General features: G+C 39.1%; 1 protein-coding gene across 5 annotated transcripts in view; it reads left to right on the forward strand.

Moving 5' to 3' along the window:
* DYNC2H1 (dynein cytoplasmic 2 heavy chain 1) overlaps positions 1-25,040 on the forward strand; it is a 396,411-nt gene that overhangs the window by 313,298 nt on the left and 58,073 nt on the right. For all 5 annotated transcript variants that reach the window (XR_012667749.1, XM_075127044.1, XM_075127048.1 and 2 more), the window contains 2 exons: positions 9,207-9,416; positions 19,167-19,256. Coding sequence is in view for 4 of the 5 variants with exons in the window: in XM_075127044.1 (XP_074983145.1) it covers positions 9,207-9,416; positions 19,167-19,256 (300 nt within the window). In the remaining variant the exon portion in view is untranslated. The remainder of the gene's footprint in view (positions 1-9,206; positions 9,417-19,166; positions 19,257-25,040) is intronic.

Genomic DNA, 25,040 nt, shown 5'->3' on the forward strand with positions numbered 1-25,040 from the left:
ATGCCCCCAGCACATGTTGCCTCGGGAAGACACGGCGCCAGGTAGCAGGAGAGGTGGGTCTTTCCCAGGGACCCAGCCAGGCATGGAGGGCAAAGAACACTAGACAGGGAGAGTCAGGTCGGTCAGTCAACCCGTCCCCTCTCCCCCATATGAGAGAGGTGTACAGGAGTGTGTTTGTGTCACCGCTCCCTGTGTGTGTGGGGGAGGGGTGTGTGTGTGTGTCACCCCTTCCCGTGTGAACCTTAAAGCCTTAAAGAATAAGAAGGCAAATAAAAAAAATCCAACTGCGCAGTATTTCTTTTTAAAGGGGCTCGGTCAACTTGATGTTAATTTTAACATTTGTACTGCATAGTTCTGACTGACTGCTGTTGAACTCGCTTGAATACGAGTAATTTTATGAGGTGTCCCGTATTCAGCATAGGGAAGTATGGTCAGCCTATCTATTTGGGGGTAGTATTATATGACTTAGGAGCAAGAGAAAGATGGGGGAAATAGGTCCTCTACTTAGCAGAGAAAGAGCTAGAAAAGAAGACTGAGGGGAGACCGAATAACAGTCTTCAAACATATTAAGGGCTGTTATAAAAACTTGCACTGGAGTTAGGACAAGTAGTCATTGGTTTAATCTGCAGCAAGGGAGATTTAGGTTAGATATTAGGAAAAACTTTCTAACTATAAGGGTAATTTACCTCTGGAATTGGCTTCCAAGGGAGGTTGTGGAATCCCCATCATTGGAAGTTTTTGAAAACAGGTTGGACAAACACCTGTCAGGAATGGTCTAGGTTTACTTGGTCCTACCACAGTGCATGAGGCTGAACTTTGATGACTTTTCAAGGTCCCTTTCAATCCTACATTTCTGTGTATTCTATGAATTACAATATATCAATGTTAAGTTATAAAATAAGAAAAAAATATAAATTAGATCTTGAAGTCAGTGCAGAGCCAGTGAAGTTATTTCGGTAGGGAAGCAATTTCATTATCCTACTTCATACACATCTGAAAAAGAATAGCTGAAGGGAGGTGATAAAGGAGTTGGAATAGTTTAGATGAAAGGATATGGAGTTTAGGTGGATGTTAGGAGTGCTAGTAATAATGTAAGATTCAGTCCTGTATTTTTTCTTGAGATAGAATTTTGGGTTTTCCATTTGATTGTTGATATTTTTATATGTATATACTTTTATATTTTATACTAATATGTGTCAACAAAGGACAAAGACACTGTGTGTGTTGGTTTTGCCTGGCCAGATGGGTTTGTTAGTATAATGGGAACAGATAAGAACAGTTAACATGTTTAACATAAGAACACTTAAAGTGTTACCGGCATGGTGGGAGTGTAATATACAAGCATACACTGAAAGGCTGCCTGGCTCCTCTGTCAAGCCAAGGTCAAGCAACCAGTTAGCAGTGGCAAGGGGGTGGGGGGGGGAGGCATAAGAAACACTAAAAGCCAAAGAAAAGCCTGGCCTTGGCCAGTACACAGCCTTACTCCTTACCCCTCCCAAGGGATACAAAAGAGGTGGGATGAAGACCCCAGACTCACAACCCCACAAAATTGAACCATTTATGACCATAAATTGAAAGAGGTAGGACCAAGGACGTGTATTAACAGCTATATTTATGCCTGTTAAGGAGGGGGACAAATGGTACACTGGGAAACAAGGCTCTGAGGCATCAGAACTATGGATATGCTTGCTTGAAACTAACCCCAATAAACATTGCATTGCCTGCATTGGAATTCTGATCTTCTGCTTTCTGTCTGCGTGACAAGAACCAGGGGAGAGGGTGAAGGGAAAGCCGTCTAACTGTGGAGATTTCAGCAAAAGGTGAAATAGAAGCAATGTTGCAGGTATCAAAGATGGTTAGAAAGGTTGATGATGCACAGTTGGATATGAAACACATAAAATGGTATTTGAGGTTAAAGGTACAAATGTACCCTAATTGTTTTGGATTAGAAAGAGCACACTTAACTTCAGCAGTTCTTTCCAAGTTGCTCCACTTGCCCACTTCACCTCTCATGTCTAATTTTCACATGCATTTCTGACTCCTCCCCATGTGAGTAGTCGTAAAGAACAGAAAATTGAAAGGGAAAAGAGGTTGCTCACACTATTTTCTTGTGGTGAGCTGTTTAGTTCTCAGACATTGCTGCTGTAAATTCACCAGTGATGCACTAGAATACGGGCAAAATACATGTGAAAACAAAGTGTTTTTGAGATTCCTGGGGAATCCCAGAGCCCAGGATATGAATGACATGGGGAAAAGGGTAATCTTTTGCCAGGGAATAGTAGAAGATTGTTATGATAGACACACCCTTTGTTGGGAAGCTTAGAGTATGCTTTGAATTGGGTAATGTCTAGGAACTAGACAACTTACTTTTAGGAAGTGCTTAATAAGATAGGATCCTCTATGTGAAGGAAGCAATAGAGCCTGAATGTTGTACTTGAATATTGAATAAAAACAATGAACTACGTTAAGCCGGAGAATCCAGAAGTATTTCTTCATCATGCACAATCTTGAATCATGAAAATTCATATAAGTCTAGATTTATAGATTCAGTGGGTTGGGGGACACAAAATATATTAAAGTTAAAAAGTAAACTATAATATAATTGTTTCATAATTGATATGAAATCTGAAGTATATAAATAAAGCCAAATTTTCAAATACTGGGCATTTATTATACAGATTTCTCAACAATAACCAACTTTATTTAATTGTCTATTGAAGACCTTTATTCTATTTGTTGGCAACCGTGATTCCCTGTCCCTTTATTCTTTTCCCAGTAATGGCCCTACAGATCTTTTAGTTGCATTATGAGCTTGAGACCAGTGACATTCAAGGATCCTGTTGGACTTGTAGTGCTTGTGAGCACAGATGAAATAGAAAAGCAGACAGTCACCTGGACTGCAAAGCAGATTTAGAAGTTGATTTGATCTAATTTAAACAAAGCCAGGGCCTTTAGTCACTTTCACCGTGGGTACTTCTCTGATTTTTACCTTTAGGAAATCAGTGGAAAATGATCATGTGAACAAAAATATTTTGCAAATTAGCAAAATAGTGATTTTGAGGTATATGTGGCTTATTGAACATATTTTATAAAGTATATTCATCCCATGTTTAAGATTCAGTTCAGTATATTGTTACTATGAGTTGAGTTCATTATCTCAGAACAGTTGCTTCAGAAATATGGATTGGGTAATAATCTGCATGTACGATAATATTTACAAACTGGTAATATCCCTCAAGATAATAAGTCAAGTGATGAATAAATTTGAATTGTGAATAGCTCTAAAATAAACTCAAAACAAAAGTGTGAAATAAAGATGACAGTGGGTATTTGAAAACATGAATATCTCTAAGACTTTTCATTTTACATTTAAATTGTGAAAAACTAATACCAGAATATTAGCTCTCCTGTGTTTCGTAGGGAAGGTCAGTATGAAATCAAATGTAGTATACATACTTTTTCATCTTCTAGGAGAGAGATAACTACTTGGAAAAGTAACTTAGTTTTTGCCTTGTTCCATAAAACACAACGCTACAAATATTTCAGCATAATGTAGTAGGTAGATTGTATACATCATAGCACAGGATAAACTATAAAACTGAAACTGTTTAAGATAAAAATAAACTATTATTAGTATTCATTAGAGTTGTAATTATAGCAAGATTGATATATCTTCTGAAATCATTCAGTAAATATACTGGAAAGGAAAACCACTTTTTCATATGGTATATAACTGATCTTGAGAACTCAATAAACCTAATTTTATTTCCTTATTTTAGTGCCCAAGCACAATGAAAATCAGAATACGTCATCTAGAGATATCACACACTTACCACCTAGTTAAATGTCTAATCTTATTCTATGCCTATATATTGAATGATAAATTCTGATTGATATAAAGTAATGGTTTAAGTAGAGTCTTTTATTCTTGCTGGTTCCATTTTCTATTTCATTATCTATTAGTAATATGATTGCACTGCATCATTTTTAAACAATCAAGATCCTTAGAAAATTATGTCAGAAGTAATTTTCTGTTAATGGCTTTACTTAAGAGTGATTTGCAAAGTTGTGAAAAGTTAAGAACATTCATTATTGAAGAGGAAGAGGTAATTAGTTGCTTTAAAACTAGAGCATTAAAACCTTGTTTTAGTAAAATCTGTATTACAGATTTACACCATGTAATTCTCTTACTATAGCCTATTTGAATTTCAATTTTCTCACTTTCCTTACAGAAGTGGAATTTTCTGATTCTCATAATTCAGGGCCAAACATGATTTTTAGAGCTGGACCTACATCAAAATCCCAATTGCAAATACTAGAGAATTTTGAGGATACTCAAATTCTGAACCCAGACCTGAACTTTGCAAGTGGCTTCTGTAGTTAAAATGATCCAAACCGAAAAACTCAGATCCAAGCATCCCCCAACTTATGTTATATTAAATATCATGATCATCTTGAACAAATCTTCAAGGCTGAGAATCAGTACCTATCAGCCCAGCCTGTACCCTTTCTTTCCCCAGCATACAGTTAAATACTGTTAAGTATATTTACGGCACTGTACTAAGAAATAGACTGGCAAGTTTTAATAGGAATACCTCCATTTTACTTACCTGTTATCCTTATAAATACACTTTCATATATGTTTCCTCTGTCTTATTTTATCCCTCTGAGTTTTTCTTCTTTCCTTTGTTGCTTGATTAATACCCTCCCCATGAAGCTTTTCTTACAATGGAGGAGCAATTGATACCAGTACCACTTCTTAGCCACGTGAAAGAGGTTTCTGCTTCACAAGGCATGACTGAAAGTTCCACTTTCATAAGATATAAGAGTTCTGGGCCTAATCGTCAGCTTGTGTAAATCAGCCTAGTTTAATTAACTTCACTTTAGCTAATAGACTCAAGGAGCTCAATCTATTTAGTTTAACAAAGAGAAGGGGTGCCTTGTTTACAGTCTATCAGTATCTATATGGGAGAAAATATTTAATAGGTCTTCAGTTTAGCAGAGAAAGGTATAACATGATCAAATGATTGGAAGTTGAAGCTAGACAAATTCAGACTGGAAATAAGATTTACATTTAACAAGTGGTGGATTCTCCATCACTGACAATTTTAAAATCATAACTGGATGTTTCACCAATGTTCTGGCTTCGGAATCTATGTATAGACTAATACACCTTTCATTTGTTGGACTGATCTTGGCGGTGTTAATAGTAGAAAAGAAAAAAGAACAATGTTTACATCCATGTTGCACTCACTACAACTCCAATGTTGGAGTTGTTGAAACAGAAAAAAATTTAAAAAAAAAAGCAGCAGCAACAAAACCCCTAGAAAACTGAACATTTGTACAAACCATTAACAATTGCTAACCTTCCCACAACTATCCCAGCACAATGTATGAAAGAAGGTGTACTTCTGAAGAAAGAAGCTTGTAAAAGGAGCATGAGGGTATGGGTACTCAATTGAATGTGTAATACACAAGGAAAACCAATATCTTTGATTTCTCTCTCCTGACTATTTTCTGCAGGATCATGATTCTTCCAGCACTGCCAGGAACATCCCATTCCTTGGAGTGAAGGAGATCATGCCAGCAGACTTTCCACAGTCCCCAAGAGTTTCTTCTGGCAGTGTCATTTGTCTCTGAGCTGCTTTCCATTGAAAATGAAAATCAGAGGGAGGGGGGCGGAAGAGAGGGAGAAGTGAGCATGGACAGGGAAGGTGAAAAGAAAGAATAAGAACAATGAAAACAGTATTTCTGTTATTATTTAATAGAAATGTCCTGATGGGGGAAAATTGGTTGTCTGCAGAAAAAATGCTATAAACAATTTAGAAAAATAAAGCTTCATATACAGTCATTGTATATGTGTAATAACTATATTAAATAAAAGACAGTGCTTCAGTGAGAGGCACATATGGGCCAGTAAGCACTAGAAATTGTATTACTGGAACCACGACCCCACTACTGCACTAAATAGACTTTGAATTCTATAAAAGAAGTGACAATATGCCTGAAATTGCAAGTTTTATTTGATTGAAATGGCAGCTGTCTAAAGTAATCTATTAAAAAAAAAACCCTGATATTTTATCTTTTCTTACTGGAAAGTGAGGATCTTCACAATATTCTTTACTTAATACAACAGTCTCACTACTTATAGCATTAATTTTTAAAAACTGAGTCCATATTCCATTCTGAATTAGTGCTTCCACTTTAACATTTTTCAGAGTAGCAGCCGTGTAAGTCTGTCTATCAAGCATTCTTACAACTGTCCTATCTCTGGGCCTCTCCTTCTGCCCCTCCACCCCCACGAACATGATACAGTTCTGTGGTGACCTAGAATCCTATTTTCGACGTCTCTGACTCAAGGAATATTTCCAGCACACCTCTGAACAACATACTAATCCACAGAGACCTTCCTACCAACACTACAAAAAGAAGGATTCTAGGTGGAATCCTCCTGAAGGTCAAAACAGCAGACTGGACTTCTACATAGAGTGCTTCCGCCGACGTGCACAGGCTGAAATTGTGGAAAAGCAGCATCACTTGCCCCATAACCTCAGCCGTGCAGAACACAATGCCATCCACAGCCTCAGAAACAACTCTGACATCATAATCAAAAAGTCTGACAAAGAAGGTGCTGTTGTCATCATGAATAGGTCGGAATATGAACAAGAGGCTGCTCGGCAGCTCTCCAACACCACTTTCTATAAGCCAGTACCCTCTGATCCCACTGATAGTTACCAAAAGAAACTACAGCATTTGCTCAAGAAACTCCCTGAAAAAGCACAAGAATAAATCCGCACAGATACACCCCTGGAACCCCGACCTGGGGATTTCTATCTGCTACCCAAGATCCCTAAACCTGGAAATCCTGGGCACCCCATCATCTCAGGCATTGGCACCCTGACAGCAGGATTGTCTGGCTACGTAGACTCCCTCCTCAGGCCCTACGCTACCAGCACTCCCAGCTATCTTAGAGACACCACTGACTTCCTGAGGAAACTACAGTCCATTGGTGATCTTCGTGAAAACACCATCCTGGGCACTATGGATGTAGAAGCCCTCTACACCAACATTCCACACAAAGATGGACTACAAGCCGTCAAGAATCATTATCCCCGATAATGTCACGGCAAACCTGGTGGGGACAATGTATACCTTCAAATCAGCGGCACTGCTATGGGTACCCGCATGGCCCCACAGTATGAGAACATTTTTATGGCTGACTTAGAACAACGCTTCCTCAGCTCTCGTCCCCTAACGCCCCTACTCTACTTGCGCTATATTGATGACATCTTCATCATCTGGACCCATGGAAAAGAAGCCCTTGAGGAATTCCACCATGATTTCAACAATTTCCATTCCACCATCAACCTCAGTCTGGACCAGTCCACACAAGAGATCCACTTCCTGGACACTACAGTGCTAATAAGCGATGGTCACATAAACACCACCCTATACCGGAAACCTACTGACCGCTATTCCTACCTACATGCCTCCAGCTTTCACCCAGACCACACCACACGATCCATTGTCTACAGCCAAGCTCTACGATACAACCGCATTTGCTCCAACCCCTCAGACAGAGACAAACACCTACAAGATCTCTATCAAGCATTCTTACAACTACAGTACCCTCCTGCTGAAGTGAAGAAACAGATTGACAGAGCCAGACGAGTACCCAGAAGTCACCTACTACAGGACAGGCCCAACAAAGAAAATAACAGAACGCCACTAGCCATAACCTTCAGCCCCCAACTAAAACCTCTCCAACACATTATCGAGGATCTACAACCTATCCTGAAGGACGACCCATCACTCTCACAAATCTTGGGAGACAGGCCAGTCCTTGCTTACAGACAGCCCCCCAACCTGAAGCAAATACTTACCAGCAACCAAACACCACACAACAGAACCACTAACCCAGGAACCTGTCCTTGCAACAAAGCCCGTTGCCAACTGTGCCCACATATCTATTCAGGGGACACCATCATAGGGCCTAATCATGTCAGCCAAACTATCAGAGGCTCGTTCACCTGCACATCTACCAATGTGATATATGCCATCATGTGCCAGCAATGCCCCTCTGCCATGTACATTGGTCAAACTGGACAGTCTCTACGTAAAAGAATAAATAGACACAAATCAGATGTCAAGAATTATAACATTCATAAACCAGTCGGAGAACACTTCAGTCTCTCTGGTCACTCGATTTCTAATCTCAAAGTGACTATCCTTCAACAAAAAAACTTCGAAAACAGACTCCAACAAGAGACTGCTGAATTGGAATTAATTTGCAAATTGGATACAATTAACTTAGGCTTGAATAGAGACTGGGAGTGGCTGAGTCATTATACAAAGTAAAACTATTTCCCCTTATGTATTCCTGCTCCTCCCCCCCCCCCCCCACTGTTCCTCAGACATTCTTGTTAACTCCTGGAAATGTGCTGGAAATGACCCACCTTGATTATCACTTCAAAAGGTTTTCTCTCCCCCACCCCACTCTCCTGCTGGTAATAGCTAATCGTAAGTGATCACTGTCCTTACAATGTGTATGATAAACACCCATTTTTTCATGGTCTGTGTGTATATAAATCTCCTCACTGTATTTTCCACTTTATGCATCCGATGAAGTGAGCTGTAGCTCACAAAAGCTTATGCTCAAATAAATTGGTTAGTCTCTAAGGTGCCACAAATACTCCTTTTCACTTTAACATTGTCATAAAGAATCTCCATAGTAAAACCTTTCATTGTATTATAAAAAATAAAGATACAATGACAGAGAAAAATACTGAAGAGAAAAGTATTAATAAGACTGTATATACACAATGAAATATATGTCCTGTACATCCTGTCTCACATTAAAAAGACACAAAAGTCCAGCAGATAGGACCTTGGACTTGGAGTCAGGAGACTTAAGTTGTATATCTGCTTTGGCCACTGACCTGTTATAATTTTAGGCAAGTAATTGTATGCTTCTGTTTCTCTTTCCACTCTTTGTCTTCCTTGTCTGTTTAGATTGTAAGCTCTTCAGTGAAGGGACTGTTCTTACCATTGTGTTTGTGCAACACCTAGCACAATACTACTATGGACTTCTATACTACAAATAGTAAATAATCATGAATGAGAGTATAAAGAAACCAATATGTAGGATAATAATATAGTTATCACTTTGAGTTTATTAATTGAGCATTCTACGTTCTTTTTTTTAGAACTCCAACCTGATTCATCAGAAGGTGTCTCCTCCTACTGAGCAACAAGGATCCCCAATCTTATCATTCATTATTCTTGAACAATTCAATGCCATTCTCCTAGTGCAAAGTGTCCATCAGTCACTTGCAGCTCTCAGTAAAGTCATCAGAGGCACCTCACTATTGAGTTCTGAAGTACAAAGTCTAGCAAGTGCTTTATTAAACCAGAAGGTAAGTTAATATTTGAAAAAAGAAATTATGCACTTAACTAAGCATTATAAATCCTTACTCTGTAACTATGACATTGAACAAAAGTCGGCTAAATTCAGATACGTATATACATTTCACCTTTTGTTTGGTTTGTTTAAAATTGTCACAAGAGTAGATTAGATGCTTCAGGGGATTCCTAATCAAATACGGAACCTTTCACCTTCTGGTCACTTATAGTTCAAAACTGGTTCAGGGTTTTAGCACCAAATGTTGTTACCATTTAAAGGCTGTTAGTGCCCTTTGTACTAAATTGTCGATCTGCTATGTTAATTGGTTTCTTAAGTAGTAGGGTAAGGAGAGAGTCCAAGAATTAAAACAGAGCTACTTTCTTATACCTAGAAGTTTAAAGACATTGGCAGTGCAGCCATCATGCCCAGAAAAATGAATTCTACCTTTAGGGCTATCACTCTGGCACCTTTGATGAGTACTAAGGCCTGAGAGGTGCTAAGTATGCACAATTCTTTATTGACATTAGGATAAATAGTAAAACAAAACTCCCAAACTACTCAACTATCCTGAAATATACAAATATTACTATTTTAAGGAAAACATAACTGGCTTTTCAGAATGAAAACTTTAAAAAATATTGGCTTTAAGAATCAGTGGGGGCTTCTGAGCATATTATGCACATTAGCTGATCTTTCTCTATGAAGGATATACAAAGATGGTAGAATTAATGATCCTGGAATAGCATTTCCAGCTCAAATCTCATAATATCTCACAAGCCAAATCATTCATATTATCCCTTAAAAATGTATAAATCGTTTTCCACCCCCATCAACGTGGGTCACAGCTGAGGATGCCAGTTTCAGGTCAAACTGCTGAGAAATAGGGCAGATCCACTCCGAACTGGTAGTTATTCTATGATTAGATATACCAAGCCAGTAACAAAAGTAAACTTCTGTCTCATCACACTGGTTAACAAGAAGTCAAAAATGCAATCTCCTTAGGCATTCCAGGATGTATTTCACCACACAGACACTAGAGTTTATGATGAGTGGTTATTGAAAACGAATTTTATCAAACAAAAGGTTCTTCTGATCTCAAGAGATCAGCCACATAGCCAGGTCAAGGTATAACTCAGATCTTATCCAATAATCACGGTGCTGCCAATCTTTTAGTAACTAAAATCTAAAGGTTTATTTATAAGAGAAAAGAAGACAGTTAAAATGGTTAATAGATCATATACATACAATAATTGCAAAGTTCTTATCTCAGGTTTGTAGCAGTGATGTTACAGACTGTTGGCTTCTAAAGTCTCTGGTAACTTCCAAAAGCTTGGAAGGTCCTCAGTTCATAGATTTGAATGCGCCTTTTAGTTGTAAGTCCATAGTCTAGAGAATCTGAGCAGAAAAGAGGCAACTGGAGATTATTTAGGGTCTTTTATATCCTCTGCCATGTGAATGGAATTTTACTGTCCCAAACAAAGCTCACAGTCTACTTGTGGAAAGTCACAGGCACAAGATGGAGTGCACAGTCAAATGAGCAAGTCACATGCCCTTACATGGCTTGCTGACTCCTAGAGGCAGCCATTGGTCACTTGCAGGCCAAGGTATCTGCAGGAACAGCCATCTTGGGCGGAATGAGTTTCTTCTATGCACCATTGTGAGAGTCAGTTGCCTTTCATGGACCATCAATACAAAGAGGTCTGGCTTCACTGTAAATTATACTTGGTGAGTGTTACCGTAGGAACAAACACATTTGGGATACAGATCTATAGCCAATATTCATAACTTCAGCTACAGTGATGATACATGGATTTAAACAGGATAATTTTAGTTAGAAAATCATATCGCTTCTGTTGACACCTTACATGATATACTTTGTACAAATTTTGTTGCAGTTGTCTAAACAGTGACAATATTAATTATATAAATGGTCATATTTCAGTCATACAGCATCACACCCCTTTTAGTGAAACTTGCATTTACAACTAAAACATATTGGAAATAATTTTGCTAATAGGATATCCTAGTTAATATGTTTTAGTATAAAATGCTGCCTCTTCTCTATTTTTTTGCTGTTTCACAGTGGTAAATACAACAGTTCTCTGTATATATCGGCACCCTTTGCTTATGTAGTACAGATTAGTGCAACTCAAACCAAATAAGGCTTGCATTGCTGTCCATAAACAGTAAGAAATTTTTAAATCTAGAGCAATTCTAATGCTCAGTAAAAACTTCAGCCAACTTTGTCAGGCATTTTGCATTACAATGTACAGTCCATTAATATTCAAAATATTTGGAATTATTACTTGGTTAAATGAATTCCTGTACATTGGGGGAGTCGCCGGCCCTGCTACAGCAAAAGGCAATGTATACTTTGTACAAATTAAACATTAGACCCTTTCTGGGATTTGGTTTTATGATCAGACGTATTAAACAGAACATAGCAAACTCTATTCCAGGCTTAAATACCCTAGGACCCATCTGTTCCAGACCCAAACCCCCAAGACTACTTTGGCTCATAACCTGTTGTATCTGTCTCCCCAAATGCACATATTAGAATAGCACTACCTCAGTGCCAATTGAGCATGGATTATCAGACCATGAGACATAATTTAGTCTTTGTCTTTTCCACGAGACATTTTGGGAACTTTATGATGGTAGCGGTTACTTTCTGTCTTCTTTTGGAGGTTCTGTGCTTCCACCAGTCTTCATCAACACAAATAGTCCAGGATGGATTTGGGCTAGGTTGGATGGCTTATTTAGACCAACTGACAGTTCACTTTCCTCAATGGTTTGAAGCTGTTTGGTTTGTTTATGAATTAAGGGAAGTAATTATAAAGTAAACATAAACCAATTTTAATTTAAACCAGTTCAAACACAGGGTTTGCACTGATTTAACTAAATTGATTTAGGAACTAGTATAGTTAAATAGATTCACTTTCTATACATAGACATCCCAAATTACTTTCTTTTCCTCAGTTTTTTCTGTGATATGTAGTATCTTGTTGTTTGTTTTATAAAGAGAACTGTAAAGTATAGGTGCTTAGTACATGTTCCAAAACAGATAGAGGAGAATTTTCACTCCAAAAGGTTTTTAAAATGACTCTTGAAACCTGTGCATATTAATATTAATACTGTAACAGCTGCATAAGGCCTGTTATCTGTTGGATAAATAGTGAGCATTCACAAATAGTCAACGTACCATACTAACACAGGAAAGTTACATTGGTCCCACATTCAGAATTGTAGATGTCTGACATTTAGATTTTGCCACTGTTATTTGCAAGCAGTTTGGTTTTAAAAATAGCATAAAATCATGACAGTAATAAAGAACATAGTGTAGAAAAAATTGTAAGGAAAACTAGAAACTGTTGGTTTCCCTAACTTAAGTACTGAGCTGACTAGCTGTTGATGCATTGTTTCTGCACTGGCTTAGCTAACTACCTGAGAGCCTTTCCTCACCTTTATGTTCAGTTGTGTAATTAAAGGGTATATATCTTTTAAAACTCATGAAGATTGGGTATGGGGATCTGATAGGGTGTGCTTCCCACACTGGCCCTGCAAGAGCTGACTTGGGCCAGGTGGGCCAATCAGCTAATTAAGCTGAAAATGGTGGAGCTTTAGGTTGGAGGCAGCTAATTAGAGAGAGGCTCACCTGTGAGGGACAGGCGGGGCTTCTACAAAAGACAGGAAATTGGAAACAGAAGGGACTTCCGGGAAGGAGTCTACAGTTACTCCCTGGGAAAAGGGAAGTGTGTTTGGAGGGCTTCAGAGATGAGTTGCCTAAAGTTACTCCCTGGGAGGAGGTTCGACAGAGGAGTGGGGAGGGCCAGGAGATATGGAAGAAGCTCAGGGAAAGGCAGCAAGTTGCAGGGAACGGACCTTAGCTGTTGTGTAGAGGGTCTCTGAGCTAGAACCCAGAGTAGAGGGTAGGCCCAGGTTCACTGCCAGCTGCTGTGGGAGTGGTACTATAAAGCAGTGAAGCAGACGACTTCCTGAGAGACTGCTGGAGAGCAGGAACCTTGATATACTCCCCCGGGATGGAAAACTACAATAGTGACCTGGCCGGAGGGCTGAGTCACAAAGAGGACAGCTGCAGCTCCTGAGAGCAAGAGAGGGGCTGCAGGGGAGAAACTGATGGGGCATAACCTCAGGATGGGGTGACCAAGGATGGGGTAACCTTGGCCTGACCAAGCTAATCCCCAGAATCACCAGAAGGTGGCCCATCCAGTGGTAAGGAGAGCAACCCGACACAGGGGAAAAAACAGGTTGTACATAGTTATGATGTGATGAAATCAAAGAATATGAAACCAGAAAGAACTACAAAGATTCATAACACCACAAAAATTATGAGACAAATAAAGAAGTCAAGAAAAGAGCTGAGCTGCATTGGAACTAAGGATGGGAGGCTATGCTATGAAAACATCATCGTTCTGGAAATGTGGATGGAATACATGAAGGAACTTTTTGATGATTTTGAAAAATTAGGACATATAGACATCAAAAGAGGAGAAGAAAAAGCAACACATTTTACAATATGGGAACTAGAAAGAACATTAAAAAGCATAAACTGAGGAAAAGCGGCTGGGGAGGATGGTATTGCAATTGAAATGCTAGAATGCCTTTTTAAACATACATACCAGGAGAATTTCTGGAGGACTTCAAGAGGTCAGTCTTTGTTCCTCTACCAAAGGTGGTTAATGCTAGAGAATGTGAACAACTGCAAACTATAAGCTTGATAAGCCACACACTTAGTTTTGTTGAAAATTGTTGGCACATAAATACCTCTCCATCTGGAGACAGAATTAGTAGTAGTCAGTTTGGTTTCTGTCCAGGAATAGGCAAGAGGGAGGCAATCTTTGCCCTGAGGATCTTTTGTGAGCATGGAAGAAGTGCGAAAGGAAATTTTATATGTGGAATTTGATAAATTCCAACATGACAAGATTATTCTTACTCTTGAAGAATGTAATATTAACTCTCATATAGATATACAATTAATAAAAAGCTATACTGGAGACAGAAAACCGCAATCCAAATTAACTATGAACTATGAGTATTGCAGTTTCAGGTGCCCATCAAGATTGCTTTTTAGTTCCACAACTATTTAACATATATGTAAAAGTTATAATGAGGGAAAGTTTAGAAGACACCAACCAGGGCATCATGTCAATGGCATATACATCAACAACATAAGATATGCTAATGACCTAGTTTGCATTGCTTCAACTAAGGAAGAACTTCAGAACTTGTGTATTACTGTAAACAGTGTCAGCAAGAAATACAGAATGAGGATCAACGTTAGGAAGAGAAGGTCTTACAATAAGTGAGCACAAGGTAGGCAATGGTTGAATGATGGAATAAGTGAATAGGTCCCGTATTTAGGGAGTCTAATAACAAGAAACAGAAGAGATGATGAAGAACAACTTCCAAAGACTTCTGTGTTGTTGAAGGTTAAAAGTGCATATTTGCACTTGATTGCTGAAGTGCTACATATGGTCAGCTCTCCTGTACGGATGTGAGAGACAGATGCTTAAAAAGGACACTTGGAGGAGACTCAGAACATTCAGGTTTTGGTGTAATAGAAGAATGTTAAAAATTAGCTGGATAACTAAAACTACAAATGAAGAAGTGCTGAGAAGGATAAATTTTAAAAGAGTACAATTACTTATGACCCTAGATAAAAGAATAACCTCTTTTTTGGACACAAAGCTTGCCGATCACAAAGTGACATGTTTCCAGCACTCATGACATCAGGAAAGATCACAGACAAACCAGGAAGAGGAAGAGAGAGTGCCAGTTATGTCTGAAATGTCATGAGGCGGACTGATATCCAAAGGAGAGTGGAAGTTTTCCAACACTGTTGCAACTTCAAAAGATGGAAGGTGATGGTTGATAATGTCCACATCAGAGATGTCATTTGAAGAAGACAACACAATTACTGCAGCTGAATACCCCAGGGCAATGTGTGATGAGTCCAGTCTGTCTCCACTTCTCATAAAAACCTTAAATCTAAAATGTATAATGTCTTACAGAGATGTAAGAATTCCTTGCTAAGTAATTTAAGAGATTATCTGAATATGACTTATAAATTGAATATGCTTTGACCTGTTAATAAAGGCAAACTCTGGAATACTTAATTGTTTACTGCTATTAGTTGCAGTAGTAGTAGTAGTTAATGTAAACAGCATTAAATATGTTGTTGACACTATACAGGCAAATAAGATACAGACAATTTTCATCTCAATTGTAAAACTCATTCTCACCAGTGTAAGTGATATCAGATTGTGACTTGTAGTCACTGCCACAAGGAGTTTCCAGTCCAGGTTGCATAAGACTTAATATGATGGAAGAAGAGAAGACACCAGACACAGGGTTGGGGATGAGTGCAAGGGGGAGCTTAACTTAAAAATCAAAATTCAAAAGTGTGTTGCTTTTTACCAGCCATTGTGGCTGCTTTAGTTACACCATTAAGAAGAATAAAGGGGCAACTTGACTAGTGAAAGAGGAGCATATTTAATAAAAAACAAGCCCAACCCAGGCTTCATGTCTCTCTAATGGGCAGAACTCTTAACAGTGGACTGGAATATTTCTGATGTCTGAGATACTCAAATACATCACATTATAAAAGGGAGTGAAGTCACAAATTCTATTCTAAACCCAGATCACAGATTTTGTTTTGACTCATCTCTAAAAGAATATGATACTTTTGCAAAGTAGAGTCTCTCTTTTAATACACAGAGTAGAGAATATAATACATTGATTTAGCCAGCAAATGTTTACAATTTTGTGTGCATTAAAAAATAGAAAATGTACCCTCACAATCTGTCTTTGGATATTCAAAAGACTGATTCAGATGCTGAATCTGTATGTGCTTTAAACCTTGAGTCTGAACAGAATCCATGCCTTGCCCCTACCTTGGAATCTTCTTTCTAGTACCCCCTCCTAAGAGATGAGACCTCTGCAGTCTAGTTCTTTGGACCAGTGCTGATTCCCCAAACTTCCCCAAAGTTTAAACACACTCTCTGCCAGAACTCTGTCAGTTTGGGCATTCTGAATCCACTGGTTAACTGTTCAAGGGCACATGATAGGTATAGTACATCAGTGGTTCTCAAAGCCAGTTCGCTGCTTGTTCAGGGAAAGCCCGTGGCGGGCTGGACCAGTTTGTTTACCTGCCACGTCCGCAGGTTCGGCCGATTGCAGCTCCCACTGGCCGCGGTTCGCCACTCCAGGCCAATGGGGGCTGCGGGAAGCAGTGCGGGGCAAGGGACATGCTGGCTGCCCTTCCTGCAGCCCCTATTGGCCTGGAGCGGCAAACCGTGGCCAGTGGGAGCTGCAATCGGCCGAACCTGCGGACGCAGCAGGTAAACAAACTGGTCCAGCCCACCACGAGTTTTCCCTGAACAAGCGGCAGACCGGCTTTGAGAACCACTGGACTACATAACACACGCAGACTCGGAAAAAAATTGCTCTTTACTTAATAGCATGAAAAATACACAAATCTATACAAAAATAATAAACCCTAAACACATTTCCTTGCCTCAGTTTCCACACCACTACAAAGCATTCTTTACACTGGGATCAGAGGCATCTGGGGCATCCTGGACCCTTCTGCTGCTGATAACTTTGAACTGCTCTGAAACATGGAGCCTCTCTCTCTAGATCAGCATTTTTCAAACTTCGGGTCATGACCCAGTACTGGGTCACAACCCAGTACTGGATCGCAGCATGTCAGGCACTGAGTCATTTTGGTCAGGACTCCTGACGGGGACATTAAAAGTCCCATCGGCGGCGGTGCTGCCCGGCTAAGGCAGGCTAGCGCCTACCTGTCTCGACACCACACTGTGCCCCAGAAGCGGCCAGCAGCGGGTCCGACTTCTAGGCAGGGGGGCCACGGGGCTCCACACGCTGCCCTGGCCCTGAGCACTGGTTTCCGGCCAATGGGAACTGAGCGGGGTGGGGTGCAGTTCCTGCAGGCGAGAGTCCCTAGCCCCACCACCCTGCCACAGGGCAGAAGCCCCAAGCCCTGATAGGTGCGTCTGGCTCTGGAACTTCTGAAGATTATTGTATGTGGCTTGGAGGGTCAGTAAGTTTGGCCACCCCTGCCATAAGTGGTATTTTTCAGAGATAAGTGGCTTTGAGGCCATATCTGAAGGTGTTAACCAAAGTGGTATCAGTTATTCATTGGAACCAGACAATATACGTACCATGTTTTATTCCCAAAATCACAGTCACATAAGGATGAACAATGTCTACATACTTTGAATGGAATGTAAGCATTAACCTTTTATCTGGACAGGCTTTCTCCCCGGCTCTTTATTTTTTTATGCTGATAGAATGAGAGGTCAAGCAGTTACTGCACAGACAATTTCTGGATGGATTAATTCCTGTATTACCATGGCAAACATCTCTCTGCCACAAAGACTGTTGGTTCGGTCAATGAATGCTCATGCTACGTTGGTGGCTTTTCTAAAGGATGTTTGAATACTGGATGTTTATAGGGCTGCCACTTGGTCCTCTGTGCCTTCATTCATCATTGTATCATCACAACTGCTTCAAAGATTGATGCAAATTTTGGGAAGGCCATGTTTAAGTAGACACTGAGCCCCACCACCTAACGGTACTCGCTTGTGAGTCACCTGAGTGGAACATACTTGTGCAACCGCTTGAAGAAGAAATAAGACAGATAAGTAACCTCTTCAGCTGTTGTTCTTAGAGATGCTATAGTATACAGGTATTCCAGGACCCATCCCCCCTGGATCCCGTTTTGCTATGTTTCGATGTGAAGGATCTGAGGCCAGGTTAGGGCATTGCCACCTTTGTATAACCTTGGCAGGGGCCACGGCAGTGTGCAAGGCACATATGCTGCTCTGACTGGTTCTGCTGCAGAAAACTCTCTGGCTCTGGCACGCTAGACACATACATCCCTGAGTGGAATACATGTGTGCAATCACATCTCAAAGAACAACAAAACGGGCAAGTAACCATTTTTTTATAACTGTCTTTCAGAAGTCATGCTTTTTAAGCAAAAGCGTCCACAGAGATAATGTTTTTTCTTTATTTTCTTTGTCTTGTTTTTGTTTGTTGGTCTATTTAAATGTTACCAAAGTCTCTAGACCCAAAGTTTTTCTGTTATTTGTATTAAGATGAAGTTTATTCAGTGAAAGTTAGCACTGTATAGTTCACTTTGAGTGTCATCCTTTCTTATATGCTTTAATGGCCAGACTTGCAAATGTCATCAGCATATAGTAGCTGATGCTGTTCTCAATGAGAGCTGTTGGACGCTGAGCTCTTTTGAAAATCTGGCCCTTAATCTTCAAGGGCATGATCCTTCAAGGTGCTCAGCACCTCCTGTGTGATGCCAAGTGCCCTCAACTCCCATTTAATTAAGGGGGAGCACCTTGAAGAATCAGGACCCACACACTTTACAGGCATTGGTTAATACTAACCTCACTCCTGTCAAGTAGGTACTGTTAATGTTTTTGTCCTTACTGTAAAAGGATAATGCTCGTGGTAGGTCACATTTATCTGTTAAACAGAGTCTCTGTATGGCCTTTGTCACCATTGTGTCTGTGCACCATGTAAGGAGTTTGCATTAGAGCTGGGAATTCATAGTTGTATGCTCAGATCGTGACACTCGCTCTCTTTTTAAACTACACTCAGTCTCCAGATAATTAAATGTAATACAAATAGTTGCATTAAAACAGTAGTAATACCTGTAGTTTTGAATTGTACTGCATAGCCAATTAATCTGTTTTTATTTCAGTGTCCCCTCACATGGCAGAGTAAGTGGGAAGGCCCAGATGATCCTTTACAATACCTCAGAGGGCTTGTAGCTCGAGCACTTGCTATCCAGGTAAAGTAGAAGACTCAGTTAACTTCAGAACATTACTGCTTTTTATACCACAATATACTGTGTACTTCTCTATAGTAGGGCTTTCCAAGCTGCTGTCTGAGAGAGATTTAGAACTTGTGTGTAAATAATTAAATGTTAAAAACCATAAACATGGAGGTACAACATAAGGACCTCAAATTTTTGTCCCAGTAAACCCTGAAACTTTATTTTCGGAGTGCAGTAACATTGCTGTTCACTTTTACAGCAGTTTTAACTTGACCTGAATTTCAATCAAAGTTTTAACTCAGGATCTGTGGAGAAGGAAGGAAGATCTTTGTTTTTCTTACTGTCTTTGTAGAACTCCTGTTGTTTTTCTAAATGCCATGCTCTCTGAAATAAAACTGAACTTTTATATGTAGAAAGGATGGTCCCTTATGAGACTTCATTATAGTTGCCAGTGAAACTAGGGTATGGTTTGATATACAGTTTTACCACATTCTTGAAAAATAGTCAACTTTTATGTTTGAAGGTGGCGTTCCTATGTTAGAATGCAAATTAAAATTCCTTCATACGCTGAGAACTAGGTGAATGAGCTGCGGGAAAGGAGTCTGGGACAGGAGGATAAAAAAGTAAAATTAGACAATCATATCAAAGCATGAAATAGATTTCACAACCCAATAATATATTTTTTTAAATGCAGTGAGTTTCTGAAGACACACTGTTTTATTCCATGGAATAGGGTGGATCATTACATCTGTTTGTCCTAGGTGTGTTCCTGAATGTATTACTTAGTTGCAAATTTGTCTTTAATTTCTGTGCTACTTGCTCTGAGAGAAACAGCAAGGAAAAAATATAATTGGACAATAAATGCTGTTCTTCAGTCTGTTGAATTAATGCTTGTTATGAGGTGACTTCAGAGAATTTGTTTTCTAAAGGACTGTACCATATGGTCTAGCATGTATTTGAAATGGCACATGGCTGTAGAGAAGTGCCTTCAGACTAAAATGCTAACATGAATTACTCCACTTTCATGTCTCAGGCAAAAAGCAGATATGGCTGTTGTCTGTTCAGGTAGCAGATGACTGAGATATCATTTATTTAGGAGGAGCAATGTAAAAATTAGATTAAAATCTGTAAGTCTAAGAAAATAGAAATATATGTGTGTACGCAGGTATGTATGGTTATGTATATTTATGCGTATACCTGGAGAAAAGCATCTTCCCACTGTCAGTAATTATTGCCTGTCTTGTTTTGCAGTTTAGAGATATTGTATAAATCTCCGGCAGAATGTTTACTATTACTCATACTCCATAAGTTTTTTTGATACATTATTCTTGTTGTCTAGACGGTTGGTATGTTTAGGCATTGTTGCTTTTGTTCAAACACTTCATAAGGCTAGGTAGGGCATTAACAATATTGTTTATAGTTAGAGCCCCATGCTTTCTGCAAGTCTGAAGTAACATGAAATAAAATGAAAAACAATGAATAAAACAAAAGAAAAAGAAAAGCAATTAATAAAATTTAATAAAATGCACTCATCCCACAGCAGCAGCTCCAGTCCTGCAGGGCTGGACCTCACTTCTTGCTCCACGCATTGTGACCTGGCACATGGGGTCGCAGCACTGCTCAGGTTTGGCCTTGCCACTCCTCTGTGATAACAAGGGGTGGCCAGGCCAAATTTTAGTGAGTGGCTTTGCAACATGGTACACAGGGTTGCAGAGCTGCTTAGATTTGGCCTAGCAACTCCATGATGATAGAAGGATGGCAGAATCAAATTTGAGCTGCCCTGCAACCCCATGCACCAGGTTGCAATGCCCAGAGCAGGAAGCCAGGCCAAGGCCAGAGGTATAGGAACCACCACTGCAGGGTGAGTGTAGGGCAGGCTTGCTCGCCAACACTGTCCATCCTTGGGGCCTGCCCTCCTCATGAGGACAGGGTTGGTTTACTCTCGAGCATCCCACCCAGGGACTCCCATCTCCTGGGGACAGAACCTAGCCTCCTCCCACGGGGGATAAAACAAAATGAAATGAAATTAAAAAAAAATAAAATGAAAAATTATCAAGATTTTCATGGAGCTCTGTTTATGGTATCTCTGTGTATAATAGCATTGCCTAAAGCATTAATAAGCACATTGAGTTATGTTGCATACATTATAAATAACAATCCTTAGAGGAGAAGTGAAATAATACTTATCCAAATGAAGAAACCGACACAGCATATGCTTGGGCATTCATTGATTCCAGTTGTAGCACTCTTTAAATCAATAGTAGTCTTTATATAAAGTTCATTTCCGTATACATTTATTTGTATATGTCATGTCACCTTAATAAGAATTAGCTGCTGATTCATACTTGTTGTATAATTCTGTATACAAACTGTATAATTACAGTTGTATAATTCTGTATACCTTATATTGTTATTCAAACTTATAATAAACGCTTCATAAAATTAAAGGTATAAATCCATATCTTGGCCAAATTCAAGTGAAATTTCTCCTGCAGTTTCAGTTTCTAGTTTAAACTGTATTGTGGCTGGACATTTTTGAAAAATACAGGTAGCTGGTGGAGAAAGTATTGCTTTTTGGGAGAGATTTTTCTTAAGTGGTGAACAGATTTAGAAGAATATGCCCCACTGATGTTCAGTAGGGCTTGTGCTTCTTAATCTTATGTGCTTTGGAAAATCCTACCCTTTATGCCTATATAAGTTTTCAATCAGACAGCACTTGGGTATGAAAAGCAATATCATGTATAAAAGTAAGATTGTCTGCCAGATTTTTTTAAAATGAGTCCCTAGATTTGGATGCCTACATTCACCCTTTTTGAAAAGTGCATAGCAGCAGCTGGTGCCAGTGAAGTCACTAGATACATGTACATGAATATTTTTAGGACATGTAACCCCAGCAATTAAACAATCAAATAGAAAATCCTCCAAAGAAAAAGCTGCTTCAGCAAGCAGTTCTTCAAAGAGTGACAAAGCAAAGTAAATATTTCCTTTCTTGTGAGGATTTATTTTATTGAAAGTGCCTCAATAAAATGCAATTGTATATACATTCTTTAATAAAAACAAAGTCTCTTTTGAAACTCTCCCAATAATCATAATGTTAGCATTCCATAATTAATTGTAAACATATTAAGTTGACGAATACAAATTTCAAACCTATGAAAATACTTGAAGCCTTATATAATCCATTCAATAATTCAGGTTTCTTTGAAAACAAAAGTATGGCAAACATTTTCAAAGTTTAAAAGTGGAAATAGTGAAAGAACCTTTCTCCAGCTATCAATCTGAGTTCCTTAGCAGAATATTATCTCTTAAGCTTTTATAACTGTGGTCTGAATGTCTGGGGATATTTTTATACCTATTATAAAGCACATAAAATGTTCTTCCTTATGTATTTTTGGAGACAAATATTAAGGCCAAGAAAAATGAGGGTAACTCAGTTTGAAGGAGCAGTCGTAGAGTAGAAGTAGAAGTTTATTATAATATTGAGAAAACACGGATGGTTTCACTGGCTGTTGTCCCCACCTTTGTCATGTCACCATACAACCTTTCTAATACTAAGTATAGTGTTCTAGGCCAATATTTCTCTAGCTGTTTTTCTCAAACAAACCAGCACATCTCATACTTACAGGATTGCTTTCTAAGTGAAACCAGGTCACACAGTTCTAAAGAAAAGTATCACACTGATATGTTCTTAGATTTCAGTGATGACTGCAGAGAAACCAGAGAAAATTGTACTGACTCTTCTTCCTGTCCCATATCTATTAATATCCTGAACACTGATGGCATGCTTTTTATTATCCGCTTTCATTTAAGTTGTGGGTTAAATTTACCCCGATGAAATTGCATTGAATTAATCCATGATCGCAGGTGATACAGAAACCATAGTCACAAGCATTCGACACTAGTAATCAGTTGACTATTTCAAGGTTATCTTTGCAGTGAACCAGGCTTGAAATGTAATTGTTATATTTAAATGACAGCTAAGAATCCTGTGATGTTGCACTCCATATGATTTTATAAAAATATGCTAATGAGTGTGAATATAATGTAACTGGAATATGCTTAATGCAAAAGGTCTCTTATAAGGTATCATTTCAAGGCTTATAATCTACTGAGGGTGGTCATCCAATTTGTATAAATGTATCATTCTTGTATCTGAAACTAGAAAAATAGAAATATAACTCTGAGGACCTATTGTAATTATGCAAAGTGTGGGCCATTAATGGTGGTTTGGAATCTTGATGGCTCCCATTAACCAGGACAATTGACTATAGATGGCTCTGTTTACTTGTAAGCCTTCCTGTGAGTCAGGCTGGGAAGAATGAAGGCTTGGGGGTCTCACAGGACATGTGACCATGTCACCTGGTACTGGAATCCATATTAAATCTGGGGCTTTTCCATTTAGAAGTGGGGGGGGGAGGAGCCAGAGAGACAAAAGATTCCCGCCTTGTGCCTAAGCTGTACAAGGGAGTGGAACACAACAAAGGAGGCGGAAGTCATGAGAAATCCCCTAGCTACCACCTGAGCTGAAACAAGGACTGTACTAGAGGAAAGGATTGGGCCCAGACTAGCAAGGAGTCTAGTCTGTGAAAGAAGCTTATTGGAACATCTCTGAGGGTGAGATTTACCTGCATATAGTTTCCTACTGTATTAGGCTTAGACTTGCATGTTTTTGTTTTATTTTGCTTGACAATTTACTTTGTTCTGTCTGTTATTACTTGGAACCACTTAAATCCTGCTTTTTATATTTAATAAAATCACTTTTTGCTTATTAATTGACCCAAAGCAAGTAATTAATACCTGGGGGAGCAAACAGCTGTGCATATCTCTCTATCAATGTTATAGGGGGTGAACAATTTATGAGTTTACCCTATATAAGCTTTATACAGAGTAAAACGCATTTATTTGGTGTTTAGACCACATTGGGAACTGGGTATCTGGGTGCTGGAGACAGGAGCACTTCTTAAGTCGTTTTCAGTTAAGTCTGCAGTTTTGGGGGGATGTGGTTCAGACCCTTGGTCTGTGTTGGAGCAGACTGGCATGTCTGGCTCAACAAGGCAGGGTTCTGAAGTCCCAAGCTGCCAGGGAAAATGGGCTCAGAGGTCTCATCACATCATGTAGCAGTCCCAAGGGGGTCTCTGTGACCCATCCTGTCACAAATCCCCTTAGAGGAGGGCATAGAGAGAAATACCTTGGAATCTTCCTTTTCTTGGACATGATTAAAAAAGTGTGTGTAGGGAGATTTTATATATATATATATATATATATATATACACTTTATATATATATATATATATATATATATATATATATATAGAATGCTACAAATGTAGGCGTGGAAGAGACCTTGATAGGTCATTTAGTCAAGTCCCCTGCACTGAGGCAGGACTAAGTTCTAGACCATCCCTGACAGATACTTTGTTTAACTTGTTCTTAAAAGCCTCCAGTGATGGAGATTCCACATTCTCTCTAGGTAATAACTTGCAGTGATTAACTACCCTGACAGTTAGGAAGTTTTTCCTAATGTCTAACTTAAATCTCCTTGGCTGCAATTTAATCTCATTACTTCTTGTCCTGTCCATAGTGTTTAAGAAGAACAATTTATCACTCTCCTCTTCGTAACAACTTTTCACATACATGAAGACTGTTATCATGTCCCCCATCAGTCTTCTCTTCTCCAGACTAAACAACCCCTTTTTTTTCAAATCTTTCCTCCAAAGTCTTGTTTTCTAGACCTTTAATCATTTTTGTTGCTCTCCTCTAGACTTTCTTCATTTTGATCACATCTTTCTTGAAGTGTGT

This window comes from Caretta caretta, chromosome 1 (assembly GCF_965140235.1).
Source record: "Caretta caretta isolate rCarCar2 chromosome 1, rCarCar1.hap1, whole genome shotgun sequence".
NCBI classification, from domain to species: domain Eukaryota; kingdom Metazoa; phylum Chordata; order Testudines; family Cheloniidae; genus Caretta; species Caretta caretta.